We start from the raw sequence: 23,459 nt of genomic DNA on the forward strand, positions 1-23,459 counted from the left end.
ACTTACTCTTGTGGGTCAAAATTTTGGCATAACACACAACTAAATATCTTTGGAGGAACTATAAAGGAAGATGTCCCTTGAAGGACCTCACTGGGGCATTTGAAGCCAAGGATTCTACTAGGCATCCTATTTATGAGGAATGATGCAGTGAGAACTGCGTCACTCCAATATTGGTCGGGGACATTCATGGCAATTAGAAGAGAACAAACTGTCTCTAAAAAATGTCTGATCTTCCGTTCGGCCACTCCATTTTGGGCCGCAATATCAACACAACTAGTTTGGTGTATTATGCCAGAATTAGAGAGGTATCTCTAGAATTCTTTTTCACTATACTCAGTTCCCTTGTCACTGCCAAAGACCTTCACAGTGGCATTGAATTGAGTTTTAACCATGTTATGAAAATCTTGAAAACATCGGAAAACTTCATTTTTTTATTTTAAAAGATAAATCCATGTGGAGCGATAATGACAATCAATAAAAGTAACAAAAAAACGATGGCTAGTAATAGATATGCATCGACAAGGCCCCCACACATCACTATGAATTAACATAAAAGGATAGAACTTCTATTATTAGAAGGCAAATAACTTGAATGAGTCTATTTAGCAAAAACACAAGCTTCACAAAAGAATCCCTTATGACAAGATGATACTAAATCGGGAAAAAGTTTTCTTAGAGTTCCTATAGGGGGATGGCCTAGCCTACGATGCCATTGGTGGAGGGCTGACAAATTAACTTGATGAGGAGTAGCAAGCATAACAAAAGAAGAGGCTCCATTTGATTCCAACAAGTAGAGTTTGTTGTCTAGTTTGCTACGTCCAATCTCCTTCCCTGTTACTAGATCCTGAAAGACACAGTAGGAAGGAAAAAATGTTACCTTACAATTCAAGTCATTGGTAAGACTACTAATGGAAAGAAGGTTAGTAGAAAAAGATGAAACATGTAAATTTGAGGACAAAGAAAGGAACGATGAATGTTGCATGTTCTCTTTTCAGCAATGAAAGAGTAAGAGCCATCAACTATACGAACCTTATCTTTCCCTAAGGTAGGTAAAATAATTCAAGAAAAGAGAAGCATAACCTGTCATATGGTCTATCGCTCTAGTATCAATAATCCATGGAGCATAGATTGAAGAAGCATGGAAGCCTTTAAGTATGGTACCTGAAGTAGCAAGGTAGGAATTCGAATGTGCAGTTGACGAGGCATTGGAAGAGGCAGCGACAACGGCAGAAGACTGTCGAATGCGCCTCAAAGCAAGCAACTCTTCCTGGGAAAAACCGATAGCTGGAGTAGGTGCTCTAGAAACAGTTTATGAATGATGAGCCTTGGGTTTACCCTTCTTTTGAGCCCTTTTTTGTTCAAAATCAGCAGGCTTCCCATATAATTTGCAGCATGTGGCTTTGGTATGATAGGGTTTGTGGCAGTGCTCACACTTAACCATATCTTTGACTGATTCTATTTTGGACACCATACTCATACTTTGAAGAGAAGATTTTTCCACTATCGAATTATGTAGCATAGCTGCGCGACGAATCTCCTCACATTGAACAAGTGCATAGGATTGTTCCAGTGTAGGAAAGGGAGAGCGACTCAAAACCTGTATTCAAGTTTGATCATACTCCACATTTAATCTAGCCAAAAAATCATACACCCGAATTTTGTCAACCATTTCTTATAGGCAACCACATCATTAGGATTAGTAGGTTATTAGTTACCATAATGGTCTAACTCTTTCCAGAGAGCGAAATTCAGCATAGTACTGGGCAACTGTCAACTCTTTCTGTGTGGTCTTATGAAGTTTATTTCGTAGCTCATAGATCTGCGCATCATTCCCCAACTGTCTATAAGTCTCTTTAGTGGCCTTCCAAATCTGGGCTGCTGTATCCAACAATAAATATTCCTTGGTGAAATTCGGATGCATGGAATTCAAAAGGAACGACATGATAAGAGAGTCATTTGAAATCCACGTATCCTGAAGATGCCAACAATCAAAGGTTTGGTTGTAGTGCCTATAATATGACTGACTAGACCTCTTCTAGTAATTGTCAAATAGGCAGAACAATACCAGATCAAGTAATTAGTTCCATCGAACTTAACAAAGAGTGATGGAAGGTTGGGATAATTTTCATGACTTGTTGGAACTGCAGAAACATCTGGTGTAGTCATATCTTCAATCCACTCACCAAAAACACCACCAAAAAAAAATAAAATCTGATCAAACCTGCTGAAAATTCTGACCAAACCTTCTGAAAATTCTGATCAAACCTGCAAAATATTCTGAGCAAACCTTCTAAAAACAAACTCTGATCAAACCTGCTGTTCTTCAGGCTTCAAAATCGTTTAGAAGAATCTGAAATATCCCAAGGATGTAAGAGGTCAGAAATTCTCTGATCAGTTGTAATTTTCTGATTCAATTTTCAGTAATTTTCTGATCAATACTGCATAAAACATGCTGGTTTTCAGTCTTCAAGCTGTTTTAGAGGAATCTGAAACATCACAGGAGGTGTAAAACTTCAAAAAATTGTTGTTCATTGCAGTAGAGAAGAGAATAGCATCAATGAGGAGCCAATAGTAAGAAAGAACCCCAAAGGAAGAAGAAACAAAGGAGAAAGGAGAGAAGGAAGATGCTGTCAATGGCGGAAACACACAAAGAGAGAGAGAGAGCGAGAGTGCCGAGGTGGAAGAAAAAAAAAGGTCAAGAAAGAGAGGCGGAAGAAAAAAGAAAAACGAGAAAGAGAGAAGCGGGAAAAAGGAGAGTTTTTCTTGGTTTTTTAAAACCCAAAGGAAGAAGAAACAAAAGAGAAAGGAGAGGAGCAGATGTTGTTGATGGCAGAAACAGAGAGAGAGAGAGAGAGAGAGAGAGCCAAGGCGGAAGAAAAAAAGAGAAAAAAAATTGAGAAAGAGAGAGGCGGAAGAAAGAAAAGGAAAAAAAAATTCCTTGGTTTTTTGGATTCACTTGGCTCTGATGCCATGTGGAAATAATTGAATCCTTAGATGATCAATGTGACCTCTATGTTTCTTATTTATAATAATGTGAAATATTCAAAGTTACATAATTACCCTCACTAAACAACTGAATAATGATAACTTGAACCACAACTTATAACTAAACCAACCCACAAATGAACCAAACCATCCAACAATTTGCTTTCATGAATTGCCACCAAATGAAGGTGGCATAAGTGTCCCATATCATACACTCCAGGTTCTGAACCCTTGATTCTTCCCGGGGTGTTGGTTTTGCTCTGGATTTATTATAGTGTATATTCTGTTGTATTGTATACCCCTGTAAGTTACTGTTGATTATCTTGTTAGGGATTTAGTACTTCTTTAAGTAGGATTGCCAGGTCTCATCTTTTCCTAGTTCTAAATGTTCCGAATGGCATGCATATTTCTACAAAATTTGATTGTTTTCCTCAAATTTTGTTGGAATTGAAGTCTTACAAGAGGTGCTTGTTGGAAGGTAATGCTGCAATCGGGGAAGTATGACCATGTCCATTACTTATTTGAGAAAATGAAACGAAGTGGGGAAGCTCCAAAATCCCTCACATATAGAGGTAGTGAATGGAATTTTCTTCCCCTTCCCCCCCCCCTCTCTTCTGTCTTCGTGGTTGCTGATCTTTCGTTGTAAGTTGTTGACACAGTGGTCTTTGGTTGTCTACTTTTTTTTTTCAATTCATACTTTTCAGTTCTTGTGAGAACCTTTCGGGAAGAATGTAAAGTTGATGAGGCAATAGAAGCAGTAAGGGACATGGAACAAAGAGGAGTCATTGGAACAGCTAGCGTCTATTATGAATTAGCGTGCTGTCTTTGCAATTCTGGAAGGTGGCAGGATGCTATGGTGATAGTAAGTTTCTTATCTATAAACCTTGGATGGACTTTAAATGCACAGAGATTGGTGCATTTGAATCTTACATTTGCGGATAGTTGCATTTTCTTTTAATTATTATGCCTAACTAAAGTGGAGCATGTATATCCTCTAAAATATATGTGGATTGGAATACTCCTCTTTGTACCTGATTGTCGTGGACTTGAATATAGTAGATAGTTGCATTTTCTTCTACTTTTTCCAGCTAACAAAATTTGAACATGGATTTCTCCTATTTTGTCTAGTGCTGTATTGGATTAGGGGTATTCTCCTCTTTACCTGACCCTTGTGAGTTAAAGATTGCTGTTTTTAAAATTATATTTGTTTTAGGTGATGGAGTTCCTAGAGGTGCCCTTCCCACGCACCTCTATAGCTATTATTGGCATACAAATTTTGGGGATTATTGTTTAAATAGCACATAAGAATGTGTTAATTTACAAAGTATTCAATATCTTTGTTATACAGCAACCAAAAGCAGGAAAGAATAGAACAGGTGGTGAGACGAGACGGGGGGAGAGAAGAATGGAGGAGAAGAGAATCTGCAGAATCACAGGTCTCCCCTTCACGCATGGATTTTATAGATTAATTACAATATTATGTTTAGGAAAAAGTTTCCTAAACAGATTAAAGTCAATTTAGACCTTCTCTTTAACAATCTAGACCCAAATAAAATAAAATCTATCTCACATATATCTTTTCTAAAATAACCACAAGACTATTGATCAACATAAGATCCATAAATATGAGGTTTAAAACTCCCCAAAGTCGATAGCAGTTGCACAACTCCTAGGTTTTTCAGGCGACAAAAAGCTTTAAAAGAGATATGTTCAATGCTGCAATGATGGATTCAGGCAACAAAAAACAACTTCAAACAAGATAAGATTGATGCTACAAGATCAATATTCCAGCAATGAAAGCTCTAAGCAAGGCATTAATCTGAAACAGGGTACTAACCTCTCAGAGATTAAAAACCAGAAGTTGTGCAACCATTCTTCAAAATCCAGAAGCTTCGATTGCTTCTTTAGCTCATTGAATCTTTAATCCATAAAATTGCAGTGTTAGGCGCTGCTGCCCCTACAAATCGGGACCTAGAAACCCTTCAAACTTGCAGCAATGCTTCTTCAGGACAATAGGTATGTAAACATACCCTAAAATCTTTGAACCAAAGGTCTTCTAGAGAACCTACAGCTCTGATACCATGATATTAGAGTGAAAAATAAGAAGATGAGTGTAGGTATGGTGTGGAGGCTTTGGGTGAGAATCATGAGCTCTCCTCAAAATAAATCCACTATTTAGGCTGTTTACAATTTGAATCTATATAGGAAACAAAGTAGAACTCAAATGGGAAAACTCCCAAGATTGACTGGACGTGAATTCCTAATTGCTGCCTCCTATTCTTATCGAGAGTTAGCACAAGGCGCTAACTCTTGATGGTGTTTTCCTTTACCAAAATGCCCTTCCTAACAACTGTGTTAAGGTGGTACATCAGTGAGTACTTAAAAAGAGCATCTGGACACCGTGGCAATGCTTCGTGCAAAAATATCTTGCTCGTGGTGGGTTATGTTATCATGCTGTAGCATCAGACATGCTGCACTTTTTAGTTTTTGTTGGTTGTGTCAAACAAGGGAACTCATTCTTCTGATCCTGTGTGCAGGTTGAAAAGCTGAAGAAGCTTCCTCTTACTAAACCTTTGGAGGTGGCTTTCACAGGCATGATAGTGTCCAGTATGGATGGTGGGCACATCAGTGATTGCATATCGATTTTTGGACACATGAAAGAGCACTGTGCCCCCAACATTGGAACGATAAACATCATGCTGAAAGTTTATGGCCGCAATGACATGTTTGTGAAAGCCAAAGAGTTGTTTGAGCAAGCAAGAGTAACCCAATCTTGTTTTTCTGCCAGCCGGGGTAGTGGTAGCACGTCTCTTAACCCAAATGCTCACACATATAGCTCAATGCTTGAGGCATCAGCTCGTACATATCAATGGGAATACTTTGAGAATGTGTACAAGGAGATGACTCTTGGTGGATACCAGTTAGATCAAAACAAGCATGCATCATTGCTAGTAGAGGCATCCAGAGCTGGAAAGGTAAATTACATCTTCACGACCTCCATATTTATTATAAATATGCTTGGCTTTGTTTCCAATTGCTTTTTCTTCTTTATTGAAACTTGAAAAGTAAAGCTGGCGGCGGTTGATTTATCTATAATATACTGGCTGGCTTCTTCTAAATGCACAATGTTTCCAGTTGTGTTCTTTCTAATCTGTTTCCGCTTACTGTATGCTTGACTTGGTATGATTTCTATTTCTATTTCAATAAGTGATTTCTGTTTTCAAATTTTTTTTGGTTTGATATTTGAATCTTACTTTATTGGAGTTCCCTCTTCCTCTTTACTGAGTACATGGTTGATTTGATGGGCATAGCTGTATTTCATATTAAAATAAAAAACCATCATTTTTTCCCCGCCTAGTTTCTCCTAGATTTAATAGGACTTCGGTTTCGAGGTTTTGATCCGGTAACAAAAGATGTACTCCTATTGCGGCTGCTGCTATTGCTGCTAGTGACATAAAGAAACCACTCTGGAAAAAGAAGGAAAAAAGAAATAAAAGGACTACGACGAATACGCTTATTAAATATGACCCCCCCTCTTATCTCTCATCAATCATACTGTTTCAATGGCTGCTATCAGCTTCTTTCTTAAAATGCCAATTTCAGTGGGCAGTTTGTGGGCTTGTACATCCGTCTCCCCTAATAGTAACAATATCAATAATAAATTCATAACTAACATTTTAATATTTTAATTAATTAAACAATGTCTTGAGTTTTGCTCCTTTTTTATTTTTATTTTTTTTCCTTTTTCCCTTTTTTTCTTTTTTTTCTTTTTCTTGGGGCTTTTGTTGTCATCTGCCCCTTCCCATCTTACTCAATGGTTGAGGTTCGGTTTTGAAGCTAACTTGTGACTTTTCTCTGCTATATTCAAAATATAGGTATATCAAAGGAACCACATGTTGATCACTCGCAAAGGTGAATCATATATAAGATTTTTCAGGGGTGACCTTGTTTTGTCCTACTTAACCTTATGCATGCATAATTCCTATTGATCATATTGTGGGATAAATTTCGACCGGAACATGCAAAATTTCAGTTGAAATGTCTGCATATTTTCAAGTTAAAATGAAATTGGGCAGATTTCGTTTTGGTACAATGTTTCGACCGAAATTTTGCAAGTTTCAACCATTTCCGCAGCTGTTTCCTAGCTAGATTTCAACACTCCAACTTGTTTTTCCTTGGTTTTTTGTTGATTTCTATCCCATTTTCAGATAATTTGCACAATTATGTTGCCTTCAAACACCTCTTTTGCTCTTCTTTTACCTTTGAATACCTCTTAAGCCACAAAGCTATTTATGGGCCCAAGCGTGAACTACAAAGGAAACTCCATCAGCGACAGATGGTGAAAGCATGAGCCATACCCAACAGTTCCAAACTTCCCATTTTTTATTTTTGTTTTGTTCATGCCTTAAACGATCTTGTATTACTTTGAAAGTAATGTCTTTAGTCTAGAAATATGATCTATGATTGTGTGTTGCTAAACTTATTTTTTCATTATTGCTATATTTTTTTCTAATTTTAAAAGCTTTTTTAAAATTATGTATTTTCATATGTATATATAGGCTTGAACTTAATATGTGAGACACCATCACTTGATGTAGTTGGTTATTGTATTTTGTATGATTTGTTGAATGTGTAACCATTCTATCAAACAATTCATGTATATTGATGATATGTCTATATGTAATACATTTTGTACTTGCTGGAACCAGTCATTTGTTAGTGTACTTGAATGATAACTTTTTAGTGATTTTTTGGGCAAGATACTAGTTCCGTTGTGTTTATTATGCTTTAAGTAGATAAGAGGCAATAAATTAGATGAAATGGAGGTCATATAAGGCCCAAAACCTAGGGTCAAAATTTCAAAAAGTTCAATTGAAAACCTGGAGATTTTGGTTTTGGCTACGTCGAAACGGGCCTTGAAACCAAAACCTCAATCCTTGGATTATATACAATTAAACGTGTCACAAACTAACTATAGTCTTCATGTTTGGTAAAAGTTTCTAAGTATCACTACTTATATACCCTATCTAAAAGTGGATGCTAAAGAAAAGGCTCAGAGCGTACCTGATGTCCCTTAATAGAATTACTCTGAGCCAAGTCCCAGACACTCCATGATAGCATAGGATATATGGTTAAGCGTTAGTTAGATAATCCCGAAAGCATCTCTTAAATGATTCTTAGATTTGATGACCACTCCTTTGGTATATCAAAGACACTACATACAGGTTTTGTCATGGTTGACCTTGTTTGTTCCTACTTAACCATCCTTATACATGAATGATTTAGTGACATAGACCATATCTGATTAGAATGTGTCACAAACTAACTGTAGTCTTCCTTCAATTTAGAAAAATATTAATATTTATGTATTCTATCTTTGAAGTGTACTATCAAAGAAAAGAAGGCTCAGAAGTCTTAGAGCATCCCCTGGATGTCCTTGTGTCAATGGAAAAAAAAACACTCAGCCAAGTCTCACGGTAAAGACATTCCACAATAGCATATGATGCATGGTTAAGCATAATTAGATCATCTTGAGATTTTATGACCTACTCCTTAGGTATATCAAAGGAATCACATAGAAAAGCGATGGGTTTATAGATTTGTTGTGGGTGACCTTGTTTTGTCCTACTTAACATTCCTTATGCATGTACCATTTAATAACGTAGATCGTGTATAATTAGGATGTGTGACAATCTGATAAGATCTTTATAATATCTTGGAAAATTAATACAAAGTTGCAAGAATTAACAAGATAGACTCTGGTTTCTATGGTGCCAGTCACCCCCACACCTCACAGCAGTGTCCCTCAGCTTACAGCTGCCTGAGAAAGCTCTCATAAAACATTCGATACCTCTCCACTCAATTGTTCCTCTATTTATTATCTTCAACTAACCCTAATTCTCTCTCTCTTTCCTCCACATGGCCTCATCCTAGGGCCCTAACACTACCGGCCCCTCGAAAATCACCTTGTCCTCAAGGTGATGGAAAATTAGAAGCTTGGTCTTGACATGTTTGCCACACAACCATGCCAGCTCAGTATCTTTAAGAATAAACCGCTGTGGAATCCATCTAATGCAATAACCACAAAAGTCCAAGCAGTCCATATGAAGGAAAGCCTTGAGATCTTCAGCTGATGGATAGAATGCACTAGGAGTAATCACTGAAACTGGTTTCAGATGAAAACCGATAACTTGAGCAACACCTGCTGCTCTGAATTTCACAGTAAAATAGGAGTCGAGGATGGTGAGCAGATTGGCAATCCAAATCGCATGAGCACCCACTTCGCAGAAAATATGTTCTCTGGTTTCATACTTCCTCACGTACTCTGCAGAATTGTGGAGGAGCAAGAATTTATCCTTAAGGAAATTAAGACAAGGTGATGTGATCACCCAAATCTGCTTTACAGAGTTGAAATCTGAGTTCCACTCCACCACCTTAAGGAATGCTCGATTGCTACTCAAGGCAAGAGCATAACCAAATCCAACAATCAGCAGTGGGCAAAAGGGATTGCAAAAGACCTTATCTTCACCGAATTGATCAACCATGCCAATAATACAATGAAGGATCCCACCAATGCTCGCATCGTTATTTGCTTCGGTGGTTGAAATCCACACCATTCAGAGCTGCAATAAATTGCGCCGCTGCGCTTGTTGTTGAAAGAAGAAAGAGATCATCAGAGCAACTCCCATCGCTGGCTTTCTCTGACAGATTCTGCCTCCCAATCGTTGCCACTGCGATTCGTGACGCTGCAATCCAGGGTTTGGAGGTTGAAGAAGAGGTAAGGGTTGAGTAAATAGGTCATTTCCATAAATGCCCCTGTTTATGGTGTATGGCTAATGGGTTATTCAGTTTTTGGACCCTTATTTGCTTGGGTACTAAAGCAATTGGTAGACTGGGCCTGAAAATATAACACCTGATGGGCTGCTGCCTAGCATCTTTAACTTGGCTTCTTGAGGCCCACATTTCAAATTTTGAATCTTGGGCACGTTGCTCAATTCGGCCCAGCTTAATTGGCCCTAATGCTTCTTTTTTTTCCTTTGGTCCACAGCCCATGGATTTGGGCCTTTGGGTAGGCAGATCTATTTGGGTTCTCAAGGCCCATTCCATGGGTTTATTACACAGAAATAAATAGCCCAAACGGCCCAAGGGTCTAATACACTTGAACCAAACTTGGGCTTGAACCATTGGTTCAATCTCTTTCTTCCTCCTTACTTCACCTGCGATCAAAACCCAGCAGTTTCCTTTTTCTTTTACCGTCGATTGTGAGTTGTAGACAATCCCAGACGATACTCGAAAGATTTCACCATCGAATTTAATTTGGTAACCCAATCTTTGAGATCTATCTCAATAGGAAACTGAATTACTATTGTACTGTAGGGTTTCCGCCATTGTCGGAACTGAAACCAATCCACGACTTCAACCACTTCCTCCAGCGTAATCCAAGGAGGCTTCGTTGGAGCTCTCGCTTCCCCGTCGACCATCACATCGGGCCGATGTGGCTTCCACATCTCTCCGTCCTTGAGGCCTTCATCTTCTTTTTCTTCCACTGCAAACAACCCCATCAGAACTTTGCCGCAAAAATACGATTTGCCCAAAACACTACGAGAAGACCTGCTACTATCCACCATGCCATATTGACTGTAGCAAGATGCTACAACTTCAATTTTCTCATTGGACTCCAAAGGTCCAGCAACAAGCATCGTTAAATCTACGTGCGCGTGAATCTCTTTTGATTTCATAAGTTCAGTAACCCTTCCAATCTTCTTGCCTTCACCGAAATCCACTTTCAGAGCTTTTTTGATGCAAGACCAATTGAATTCAGACCAATTCTTTTGGTAAACCCAATCTAAAGCGTCCCCTTTCAGGTGTTGGAGAGCCACACTCAGCTTTCTCTCCTCCTCAATTTGGTGTTCCCAGTAGAATAACAACACTTCAAAAAGCCACTCTTCCACATTGCCTTCGCCGGAAAACATGGGCAATCCGGTGTCCATCTATTCCCGCAGATCGTCACTGCTCTGATGCCAATTGATACGATCCTTATAATATCTTGGAAAATTAATACAAAGTTGCAAGAATTAACAAGATAGACTCTGGTTTCTAGGGTGCTAGCCACCCCCACACCTCACAGCGGTGTCCCTCAGCCTACAGCTGCCTAAGAAAGCTCTCCTAGAACATTCGATACCTCTCCACTCAATTGTTCCTCTATTTATTACCTTCAACTAACCCTAATTCTCTTTTCCATGATCCACATGGCCTCATCCTAGGGCCCTAACACAATCTAACTATAGTCTTCCTTCATGTTTAATGATATCACTAGTTATGTATCCTATCCTAAAGTGGATTGCCAAATAAAAGAAGGTTTAAAAGGCTCAAAGCGTCCATTGATGTCCCTTAAAAGAAATAATACTCTTAGCCAAGTACCGCCAGAAAAAAAAATCACTGATAATATAGGGTACATGGTTAGGGTTTGATTAGATTCTAAGATTGTATGGCCTACTCCTGAAGTATATCAAAGGAAACACATACCGGTGACCCAAGAAAGCAATGGGTGTATAGGTTTTGTCAACGTTGACCTTGTTTTTTCTTTCTTAACCTTCCTTTCACATGCTCATTTAGAAACATATACCATATATAGATAAGATGTGTCACAAACTAACTGTAGTCCTCCTTCATGTTTAAAAAATATCACTAGTTATGTATCTATCCTAAGCAGGATTGTCAAATAAAAGTAGGCTCAGAGCGTCCATCACATGTACCTGCAGGTCGTTGGGTAGGTTATAAATAAAGTATTGGTTGTAGGAGGCTTAAGCAACAAGTAAGGCCTCCAAGCCTCTTCTCTAATCCTCTTCTTCTTCTAGCTCTCGCCATTCTGGTTTTCTCTTCATTCCATTCTCTAATTTACATGGTATCAGAGCAACAGGTGCTCTTGATTACCTTCGTTTCAAAGCAAGGTTTACTAACATGCCTGTAATTTTGACACCTATTGCTGTTGTTTTGTGGGAGCATAGGGTTTCATTTGAAGGGGATACAACACTTGTTGCTGTTAGCCTGGAATCGAGGAAGTGGAGAGGCTCGATCCTCTAGTTTGGATGAAAGATTTTCTGTTTTTTTCTTGTGTGTGCTGGAATTGACCGCTTAAAGAAGCTCGATCTGTTGGTTGAGTCCTACTAGGAGTTCAACCCTATTAGAGATTTTGTTCATGTAATTTTCTATTTTCTTGTCACCCAAGTAAGGGTATCTGTGTAATAATGTTCCTTCCACTTTATTATAAATTGAGGGCTCGAGATCACACTAATCAATTTAAGCCATTCTACCATAGTCGTGTTTCTCAGCATGGTATCAAAGCCTAAGTTCGATTAGGGAAGAAAAACAAGAGAGAAAACAATCGCTACTGCAACCACCATTGCATCAATTCTTCTCTTCCATCACCGCTGCTACTGCACCATTTGCAACCGAACACCATGGTAGACCTGAAACTGAACTTGAAAGCACCATTGCTGCACCTGCAACCCTCTCGCGACCCCTTGCAATTCATAGTTTTTTCCAATCGGAGCACCACCATCGTTCTCTCTTGGTTCCGCCGCTGTTGTCGAAAACCAAAGTTTTTTTCAGCCATCGGTCCTTTTGTTTTTTGAATCTACTACATAAACAACCTCTTTAAACCCTTAAACCATTGAATCAGACGAACCATTGATTAGAGCACCACCATTGTTCTCTCTTGGTTCCATCGCTGTTGTGTAAACCAGAGATTTTTCAGCCATGGTCCCTTTGTTTTTTGATTCTACTACATAACAGCCTCTTTAAACCCTTGAACCATTGAACCGAAATCATGGACTAAACCAAACCAGGGGTCTAATTTTAATTTGTATAAATGTAGGAGTCTTCTTTAAGATTTCAAAGATTTCCAGGGGTCTGTATGAAATTATCAATATTGTTAGGGGTTTATTTGTAATTACCTATATTTTTAGGGATCTATCTACAATTATCTATATTTTAGGGGTCTAGCTGCAATTATCCATGCTTTTAGGGGTCTAAGTGCAATTATCCATATTTCCAGGGGTCTAATTGCAATTTTGCATTTATTCAAGGGTCTTTTGTAAAAGAAAATTAATGGTGTTACTTATACTGCAGACCCTATAACTCCTTTGATTTGTTTGGTTGGTCCAGCTATTCCATTCTGCAACGTTTTAGTTGTTTTGAAAGGGTGACGATTGATGAACTATAGACATTTTTTTTTTGCATTGCAACCACCGATGTTATTACTGCCTCCTCTGGCTCCAAACTTTATCCCACTCTTCATCCTCTTTCCGTAAGGTTTGATAGAACAAATTATTTGATCTGGTCTTGATCTGCTGACTTAACTATTGTTGGAAGAGGACTTATTGGACACATTACGGGCGCCATTATCAAACCTACCACCATAGGTGTTTCACAGAATAAATGAATTTCGAATGACTCTCTTATTATGTCATTCATTTTGAATTCTATGAATCCAAATATTGCCCGTGGATACCTATCACTTGATATTGTAGCCCAAATTTGGAAGGTTACTACTGAAACATATGGACAATTGGAGAATGATGCACAAGTTTATGAGCTACGAAAGAAGTTTCATAAGACTACCCAAAAGGAATTGATTGTGGCCCAATATTATGCTGAGTTGCAATTTCTTTAGTAAGAATTGGATCATTATAAGGACTATCACCCTACTAATCCGGATGATGTGGCTACTTATAGGAAGCATGTTGATAAGATTCGGGTATATAAATTCTTGGCAGGTCTAAATGTGGAATATGATCAAATCAGAGTGCAAATAGTGAGTCGTTCTCCCTTTCCTACACTAGAATAGTCTTATGCCCTTGTTCAGTGTGAGGATAGCTGTCGATTATCCATGCTTCATCCTCCTATTGTGGAGAAATCAGCCTTATAGTCTATTAGCACTAAATCTGATTTGGCTAAGGAGATTGTCAAGTATGAGCATTGTCACAAACCATATTATAGCTAGGCCAATTGTTGAAAGTTCTATGGGAAACCTGCTAATTTTGAGCAGAAAAGGGCACAAAGGGGAAAACCAAAGGGTAATATTTCTGAGATGGTTTCCACAACACCCTCTGCAGATGTTGGTGTTTCACAAGAGGAGTTAACTACTCTGCGACGTATTATGTAGTCTTCTACTGTCGGTACAACCTCTACCACTGCTTCCTCTAATACCCATACCAACTCCTACCTTGCTATTTTAGGTAAAACTTTTACAAGGCTTCCATGTTACAGAGCCACAGATCATATGATAGGCTTATCCTCATTTTTCTTACATTGTTCTCCAACTTCCAGAAAAGATAAAATTCGAATTACTGATGGCTCATATTCTTCAATCGTTAGAAAATGGACTGTTCATCATTCTCCATGACTTTTGTTGTCTAAAGTTTTACATGTTCCCTCTTTCTCTACTAACTTGCTCTCTATCAATAGTCTTACACATGATTTGAATTGTAAAGTGATTTTTTTTCCCATCTTACTGTGTCTTACAGGATCTGGTAAGGGGAAGGAGATTGGACGTAGTAAACTAGACAATAGACTTTATCTGCTCGAGCCAATTGGAGGATCTACTTTTGCTCTGACTGCATCTTCTAATTAGGTCCATTCAATAATATTAGACCTTCAGTGGCATTGTAGGCTAGGTCACCCCTCTCTAGGAACTCTTAAGAAAGTATTTCCTGATTTGGTTTCTTCTTGTAACAAGGATGATTTTTTTTTTGTAAAGCCTGCATTTTTGCGAAGCAGACTCGTTATACTATTTACCTTCTCTTCATAATAGAAAATCTATTCCTTTTGTGCTAATTCATACTGATGAATGGGGCCCCTGCCGACGTGTGTCTATTACTGGTCATAAGTACTTTGTTACTTTTTTTGATTGCCACTCTTGTTTTACATGGATTTATCTTTTAAAACAAAAAAATGAGGTTTTTTGACATTTTCGTGATTTTCATAATATGATTAAAACTCAGTTCAATGCCACTGTGAAGATCCTTCTTAGTGACAATGACACAGAGTATATTGATGGTGAAATTTCAGAGATATCTCTTTGACTTTGGCATAATACACCAAACCAGTTGTGTTGATACGGATGCCCAAAATGGGGTTGCCGAAAGGAAGAATCATCATCTTTTAGAGATAGCCCGTTCAATTATGATTGTTATGAATGTCCCTGACCAATATTGGAGTGATGTTATACTCACTACCTCTTACCTTTTGAATAGGATGCCTAATGGGATACTTGGTTTTAAATGTCCTAATGGGATTCTCCAGGGAGCCTCTTCTTTTGTTATTCCCCAAAGGTTTTTGAATGTGTTTGTATATGTCAGAATCACAGTCCACCAAAGTAAGTTAGCTCCCTGCGGCCTATGCTACATATTTATGGGGTATTCTGCTACTCATAAATGGTACAAATGTTATCATCCTCATTCCAAGAAAACCATTGTATCCATAGGTATAACTTTTAATGAGTCTTGCCCTTACTACACACCTCTTAAGGGGGAAAGTCCTAGAGGAGAGGTGTTCTTTCCAACCCTAGACCTTTCTATCGCACACAAAGATTCCCACACACCACCACAACACAACTTAAGAGTTCAAGAAGAGTTTCCTGACCAGGGGGAGACTTCGGCCAGTATACCTGAGGACTTTAACTCTCTCCCTTTGTTTTCTGAACCATATGAAGAACTTGGTCAGGGGGAGACCACTCATGTGAAGCACACTATTGAGGTCTTTCAAAACAAGATTGACCAGAATAAGGAGGTGTAGACTTATCAGAGGAAGAACTACAACCCTCCAAAGCAGGTGGAGAAATGTGACACATTACCACTTCAGTCTCGTGCTCCAAAATCATATTCTATTGTTCCCCCCGAGGTATCTTCTTATGATCTTCATATTGCTGTTAGAAAAGGAGTCAGATATTGTACTCAACATTTCATAGCTAAATATGTTTCTTATGACTCTTTGTCTGACTCTTACTGTGCTTTTATATCCTCTCTATCATTTATATATGTCTTAAAAGTTGGCAGGAAGCCTATGCTGATAAGAGATGGAAGGCAACTATGGTAGAGGAAATGCAAGCAATGAAGAAAAATGATATTTGGGAGCTGGTTACACTTCATCTAGGAAAAATATCCATAGGCTGCTAATGGGTGCTTCTGGTTAAACAAAATATGGATGGATCAGTTAATAGGTTGAGGGCTAGACTAGTTGACCTATGGGATTGATTATTAGGAGACTTTTGCCCCTATTGCAATACTAAACATTGTCAGCGTTTTGTTGTTTGTAGCTATGAACAAAGACTGGAACTTGCACCAACTAGACATAAAAAATGTCTTTTTACATGGGGAGTTAGAGGAAGAAGTCTATATGGAAATCCCACATGGTAATACTGCAAGGAAAGTTTGTCGGTTGAAGAGGTCAATTTATGGGTTAAAACAGTCTCTTAGATGTTGGTTTGGACGCCTCCTGAAGACAATGACTTCTATTGGGTACAAGCAAAGCAATTCTTACCATACATTGTTTGTCAAGAAATCAAGTACTAATATCACACTTCTCATTGTTTATGTGGACGATATTGTCATCATAGGGAATGATGGTGAGGAAATTCAAAGGTTAAAAGACTTTCTTGGCAAAGAGGTTGAGATTAAAGATCTAGGGAAGTTACAGTTTTCTTAGGAATTGAGGTGGCTCGATCAAAGAATGATATATAAAAGGAGGGAGAACCAATGGACAAAAAAAGATACCAAAGGCTAGTAGGGAAGCTTATTTATTTGTCCTACACTAGGCCAGACATCGCTTATGTTGTGGGGATAGTAAGTTAGTTTATGCATTATCTATATTTAGCTCATATAAAGGTTGTTATTAGAATACTGCATTATTTGAAGGGAACTACTGGAAAATGAATACTTTTGTTACCCACTGATAATCTAAAAGTAGAAGCATACAGTGATGCAGACTGGGTTGGATCTCTTGACAAGAAGTCAATTTCAGGTTACTGTACCTTTGTTGGAGGTAATCTAGTTACTTGGAGAAGTAAGAAACAGAATGTGGTAGCTTTATCCAGTACTGAAGTTTATTATAAAGCTATGGTTTGTGGAGTTTGTGAGCTACTATGGTTGAAAGGCTTGCTAGAAAATATTGGAGTCCAAGTTCCAAACCAGTGTGATGCTATATTATGACAACAAGGTTGCCATTAGTATTGCCAATAATCCTGAGCAATATGATCGAAGTAAGCACATTGAAATTGACAGGTTTTTTGTCAAAGGAAAGCTGGAACAAGGGCTAATATGCATGCCTTTTGTGAGGACTGGAGACCAAGTGACAGATATTTTCACTAAGGGTTTGAAGGAAGGAGGTTTCCTTCCTATTGTAGGCAAGTTGGGCATGACTAACAGTCTAACATCTATGCCTCAACTTAAGGGGGAGTGTTGGTTGAGTCCTACTAGGAGTTCAACTCTATTAGAGTTTTTGTTGATGTAATTTTCTATTTTCTTGTTACCCAAGTAAGGGTATTTATGTAATAATGTTCTTTCCACTTTATTATAAATAGAAGACTTGAGATCACATTGATCAATTCAAGCCATTCTACCATAGTCATGTTTCTCAACACGATCTTCTCTTTTAGTTGAAGATATGTTGGTTTCTTGAAGACAACTCCTGACTTTTGGTCTTCTGAAAGGTTAGTACCCTATTCTAGATGTTTCAAAGCGATTTCTTGGAGAAAAGATGGTTATCTTGCTTTGTGAACTGAACTGTCGAAGCTTTTCTAAACCCACAATTGCTTGTTCGAACTGGTAGTCTGCATAACCTGTTGAATAAATTCAATCCTGTTTTGGTTCAATTGGTTAGGTTCTGCTGTTTTAAACATATGATTTGGTCCAAACTTTTGGGTTAATTTCTGGTCCAATCTTTGGTTCAATTTCTGGTTCTGACTACCAAGGGCAAATTTTTTTGGGGGTTGTTTTGACCTATTTCTAAGTTGGATTATTCTCTGAAAAATTTTGTGATGGCTGAGACCAAGACTGAAAGTAAAAATACTATGATCAAGGTGTTATTCACTTCCTCCTATCGGCTTACAAAACAAAAACTTGAAGGAGCTAGTAATTTTCATTAGTGGGAGAAATTTGTTAAAAGTAGTAATTCTTGGGAGAGGACAACAGATCACTTGACCAAAAAATCAGATACTACAGACTCTAATTAGGAGACAGTGGATTCCCATATTGGTATTGTTAAGGAACTATGAGAATATTTGAATGTCCCGTACTCTAGTCAGAACAACCTTTCCTACATTTATGAGCTGTTGCAGGTATTCTACCGAGTTGCCTGGAAGGGCTGGCCTTTGACCAAGTATTTTACAGATATTAAGAGGATGCATACTTCCCATCACTTCTAATGTTACTGAGATGTAGAATCAGTGGGAGCAGCTTGTTGTGATGAATTCCTTAGGGGGACTTGGGAAAGAGTTTGATTTAGTAAGATCTCAAGTCCTTGGTGATGACAAAGTGCCCACCCTATCTGACACCTTCTCTAGGGTTCTCCAAGTTTCTAGAGAAAACTCCCATGATACTACATCTAGTGACATGTCAGCAATTGCCGCATTCACTAATAATCATGGATCTAGTTCTGGAAATACTCGTGGTTGCAAGGCTACTATTGGAAAAAAGCCCTACCACCTCTCAAGAGTCTACAAATGCACTAGTTAGGACCTATCACCATTTTGGTCGGCTAGGTCACATTTAGGGATTTTGTTGGAACACAACAAACCCCCTCAGATTACTGACATTGCTACTACTATAGAGAACACATATACACCCCCACGATCTAAAGATAGGACCATGAAGATGTATGCAACAGATTTTATTTGCTTCACATAGTTTCAGCCTTTCAGGTAGCCTAATCCCAACCATTTGCAGCTACATTCGTATACACAAGAAATGCAATAGCTTGCCTCTCATCTGCTTCTAGGCCCTAAATCATTGACTTTGGTGCCACTGATCACATGACTGGTATCCCAGATATCTTTTCTTCTTTTTGTTCATCCACTTCTATGGTCGCCTTTGCGAATGGTTCCCGTGCCACTAGTTAAAGGCACTGGAACTATTCCTCTAACCCCATCCCATCCTTGACCATATAGTTCTTTACTTACCAAAGTCTCCAATTAATTTATTGTGTGTTCATAAACTTACCACTGAATATAATTGTTCTGTCACCTTTTTTGTGGCTTTTGTCTCTTTTAGGATCTTACAACCGAGAAGACGATTGTTGAGGGTTGTGAGTCTAGGGGTGTATTTGTTTGACACGCATGTGGCTTGTTTAAGCATCTCTTTACTGCATCTGATTCGTTGTTGCCTGGGTCATCCTTCTTTGCAAGTTTGAAATTATTAGATTGTCGTTTTTAATATATTTCTGAATTGCAGTGTGATGTGTCAATTTGGGAAGCTTCACCGTGTGAGCTATCCACCCTAGGTTGTTAATTGATCTTCCCACCCTTTTGCTTTTGTTCATTCGGATGTTTGGGTCTGTGTGCTATCATATCTACTTTGGAGTTTAGATATTTTCTTATTTTTGTGGATGATTTTTTAAGAGTTACCTGAATTTATTTAGTGAGAGACTGTTCTAAATTATTTGATCTCTTTTCTAATTTTATTGCAAAAATTCATATTCAGTTTGGTGTTTTGGTTAAGATTCTTTGTAATGATAAGGTGAAGGAGTATTTTTTGAACCCTTTCACCTCTTTAATGAATTCTAGTGATATCCTTAATCAGTCCTTTGCTGCCTTCATCCCATAGGAAAATGGTGTTGTGGAGAGGAAGAATCTTGTTTAAAACATAGGTGCCAAAACCTTTCTGGGCTAATGCAGTATTGACTGTTCGTTTTCTCATTAATCGTATGCCATCTTTTGTCTTAAAAGAGGGAATTCCGTATTCTACTTTGTTTCCATCTATTCCCCGTTTTGGCTTGGTCTTTGGATGTGTTTGCTTTGTTCGTGATGTCCTTGTTGGGTTATCTAAATTGGATCCTAGAGCTCTAAAGTGTATGTTTATTTGTTACTCTCGCACTCAGAATGGGTATAGGTGCTATTCGTTTGACCTAAAGAAGTATTTTGTCTCTGCTGATGTTTCCTCCTTTTATTCAACACTTTATTCTACTGGTGTCTATTTCCACTCTTGATGTTGATGTCCCAGTTACCATTATTCAAACTACTGTGTCACAAGATATTGGTTGTCCGCGAATTTCAGCTACTCAAACAGATGGCTCAATAGTGTACTAGCAATGTCATTAGATGGATGCTGCCCCTCCTACTCCCGCACCTCCTCCACCAGCTCCTTTTCTTCTCTAGATCCGGTGGTTAAGTCCTCCCCCTCCTTTATCTGACCTTGATGTTCCGATTGCCCTTCGTAAAGGAACTTGGAGTTGTGGTCAATATCCCATTGCTAATTTGTATCTTATGCTAATGTATTCTCCACATTTCGCACTTGTTTATCTACCATTGAAGATTACCTTCTCTCTAAATTTGTTGCCAAAGCTTTGTCTAATACAAGATGGACACCTACTATAATGGAAGAATTGTCCACCTAACATGACTACAGTTCTTGAGATTTGGTGCCTTTGCCTCCTGGGAAGAAAGCCAATTGGATGTTGGTGGGTGTTTGCTATCAAAGTTAACCCTGATGGGAGCCTTGCTCGTTTGAAAGCTAGACTCGTTGCAAAAGGATATGCTTAGGTGTATAGTGTGGACTACTTGGAGACTTTTCTCCAGTTGCTAAGATGACATCGATCAAGGTTTTGATCTCCCTAGCCACCATGTGTCAATGGCCTCCATTTTGACTTGATGTTATGGCTACATTTCTCAATAGTGATCTCGATGAGGAAGTTTATATGGAATAACCTCTAGGGTTTGTTGCTCAGAGGGACAGTGGTATGGTGTGTCATCTTAAGAAGTCGTCGTATGGGTTGAGGCAATTGCCTTGGGGATGGTTTAATGGTTCACTTTTGTGTGTTAGATTTTGGACTTACTCATTGTGACACTGACCATTCAATATTTTACCATTGCTTTAGTACGGGAGTGTGTTGTCTTCATTTTTGTTGATGACATTATTATCACTAGATGATTCAACAGGGATTGATATATGCTCCTATGGATCCTAAATTGAAGCTCATGCCAAAAGATGGAGATGTTTTCAATGATTCAAAAAGGTATCGAAGGGCTAGTTGGAAAATTAAATTATTGCTCTGTGAGGCAACTTGATATTGCCTTTCTAGTCAGTGTTGTGAGTCAACTTCTGTTTGACCCTAGTTCTCCGAGTATTGAGGTACCTTGAGAAGATTCTTGGTTGTGGACTACTATATAGAAGTGATGGTCATAAAAGAGTTGGAAGGGTTTTCCTTATGCAAACTGGGCTAGATCACCAATTGATAGGAGGTAAATTACAGGCTATTGCACTCTGATTGGTGGTCATATTGTATCTTGGAAGAGTTAGAAGCATATTGTTATGGCTAGGTCAAGCGTAAAGTCTTAAGTATAGAGTTATGGCATAGATTACTTGTGATGGACCAAAAACATGTTGAAAGAGCTAGGCTTTGGTGATGATTCTTCTATGATAGTATGGTGTGATAATCAACTGCTATTCACGTTGCTACAAATTTGGTGTTTCATGAAGGTACAAAACATATTAAAGTTGATTATCACTTCATTCGTGAAAGCTGCAACGAGGATTGATTTCTCCAGAACATGTTCGTACAAGAGAACAGTTGGCTGATTTACTCACAAAGTCCTTAGGTTTTGCCAAGGTTGACTACATTTGTAACAAGCTGGGCATGTTTGATCTCTATGCTCTAGCTTGAGGAGGAATGTTAAGAGGATACTATTAGGAATAGATGAAAATAGAAAGGATCTCGACTTACCTTATAGAGCTTAGTTTCCTTTTTGATTGCTGGTTATAATCGTTGGGTAGTCCATAAATAAAGTATTGGCTGTAGGAGGCTTACACCCTTCTCTATAAGGGTGGAATGGCCGGCCGAAGATTCCACCCCATCCCCACTCTCCTTGCAAATTTCATTCCACACCCTTGGTGGTCGTTGGGAGTTCTTATGGACCCATAGACGGATTGCTTTTATACTTTACTGAATTGGAATGAAGACTGCAGTTCGGCATTTTGTGGCAGCCTTCGATGTTTGTTAGCACAGTAAGCACCAAACCATGTTACCAGGGGGATTATTAGAGCCCTTAGCCACCCCAAACTGAATTACGGAAGACATCAATATCGACTTCAAAGGGTGATTGCCCAAGATAAGACCGGGGGGGGGGACTTCGAGTTTGGTTGTAGTTGATAGGTTGACCAAATATGCCCACTTCATTGCCTTACTCATCCTTACTTGGCAAAGGATGTTGCATTGGTGCGACTACATGGTATACCACAGACCATTGTTTCAGATAGCGATCGTGTTTTCCTCATCCATTTTTGGACAGATTATTCCGCATCTTCGAAACCAATTTGAAGTGAGTAGTCCTTTCCATCCCCCAAACAGACAGCTGTTGCTTGTATCTCAAGATATTACGCAAGTGTACATATCACAATCAAGTATAAATGATAAGTAGAGTATCGATCCCACGGAGAATTTTATCTTTAATTTTCAATGTAAAAGTAAAACTGATTTAAACAAGATTAACAAGATTGATTTGTGATTGACGAACTAAATAACCAAATAACAGGTAATTAAACTAAAGAACCGAAATGGAGAATGAGCAATAGAAGGAACTTAGTGAGTGAAAAGAGTGTTGGGAATCAATTTCCCTTCCCCTGAATTTTATAATGCAAATACTAAAGTAATACTACAGCCCAAAATATATCAAGAACCTAGAATGAAATGGCACAAATGTATTTTCCAATACACATATGCTTGGCATCTTAAGTCAACATTTGCATATTCCTATGAAGATATGAAATACGAATGCAATTTAAACCCAATCCCAATCATGGCAATGTGAGGTAATTGAGTATTCCTACCCAACCTACTAATTAACACAATCTAATTAAAGATTAAGCTAACTCACACAATTCAACAAGCATCTAGACTCCATTAACTTTTCAGTTAAATAAATCATAACAATCGTTCATGAAAGATCAATCAAGAACCGAAATTAATCAATATATAACATGCTGAATTCATTGACAATAAGTTGTATTGCAGTAAAACTAAAGAATAGTATATAGTTACATCTCAAAATTCAGGTTTAGGTATTACTATCATCCCAACACAGCACAAGTTTAGCCCATAACAGAAATCAAATACACATAAATAGTTATAGTTATCATTAAGCTAGAAGATAAGAAGATAAAGTTATAAAACTGAAAATAAACTAAAGCTTCAAAGCTTCCACAAGAGCTCCAGCCTTCTTCTCCAACAGATCATCTTCTCCAACAGCTCTCCCTGCTTCCGCA

At 38.3% G+C, this 23,459-nt stretch overlaps 1 protein-coding gene across 1 annotated transcript in view; it reads left to right on the forward strand.

Moving 5' to 3' along the window:
- DG1 (Tetratricopeptide repeat (TPR)-like superfamily protein) overlaps window positions 1-23,459 on the forward strand; it is a 76,765-nt gene that overhangs the window by 46,050 nt on the left and 7,256 nt on the right. Inside the window, exons 13-15 of the mRNA XM_089152846.1 lie at window positions 3,464-3,557; window positions 3,690-3,847; window positions 5,523-5,960. Coding sequence (XP_089008972.1) covers window positions 3,464-3,557; window positions 3,690-3,847; window positions 5,523-5,960 — 690 coding nt within the window. The remainder of the gene's footprint in view (window positions 1-3,463; window positions 3,558-3,689; window positions 3,848-5,522; window positions 5,961-23,459) is intronic.

This window comes from Hakea prostrata, chromosome 4 (genome assembly GCF_041222555.1).
Source record: "Hakea prostrata isolate BN-2017 chromosome 4, UWA_Hpros_2, whole genome shotgun sequence".
NCBI classification, from domain to species: Eukaryota; Viridiplantae; Streptophyta; class Magnoliopsida; order Proteales; family Proteaceae; genus Hakea; species Hakea prostrata.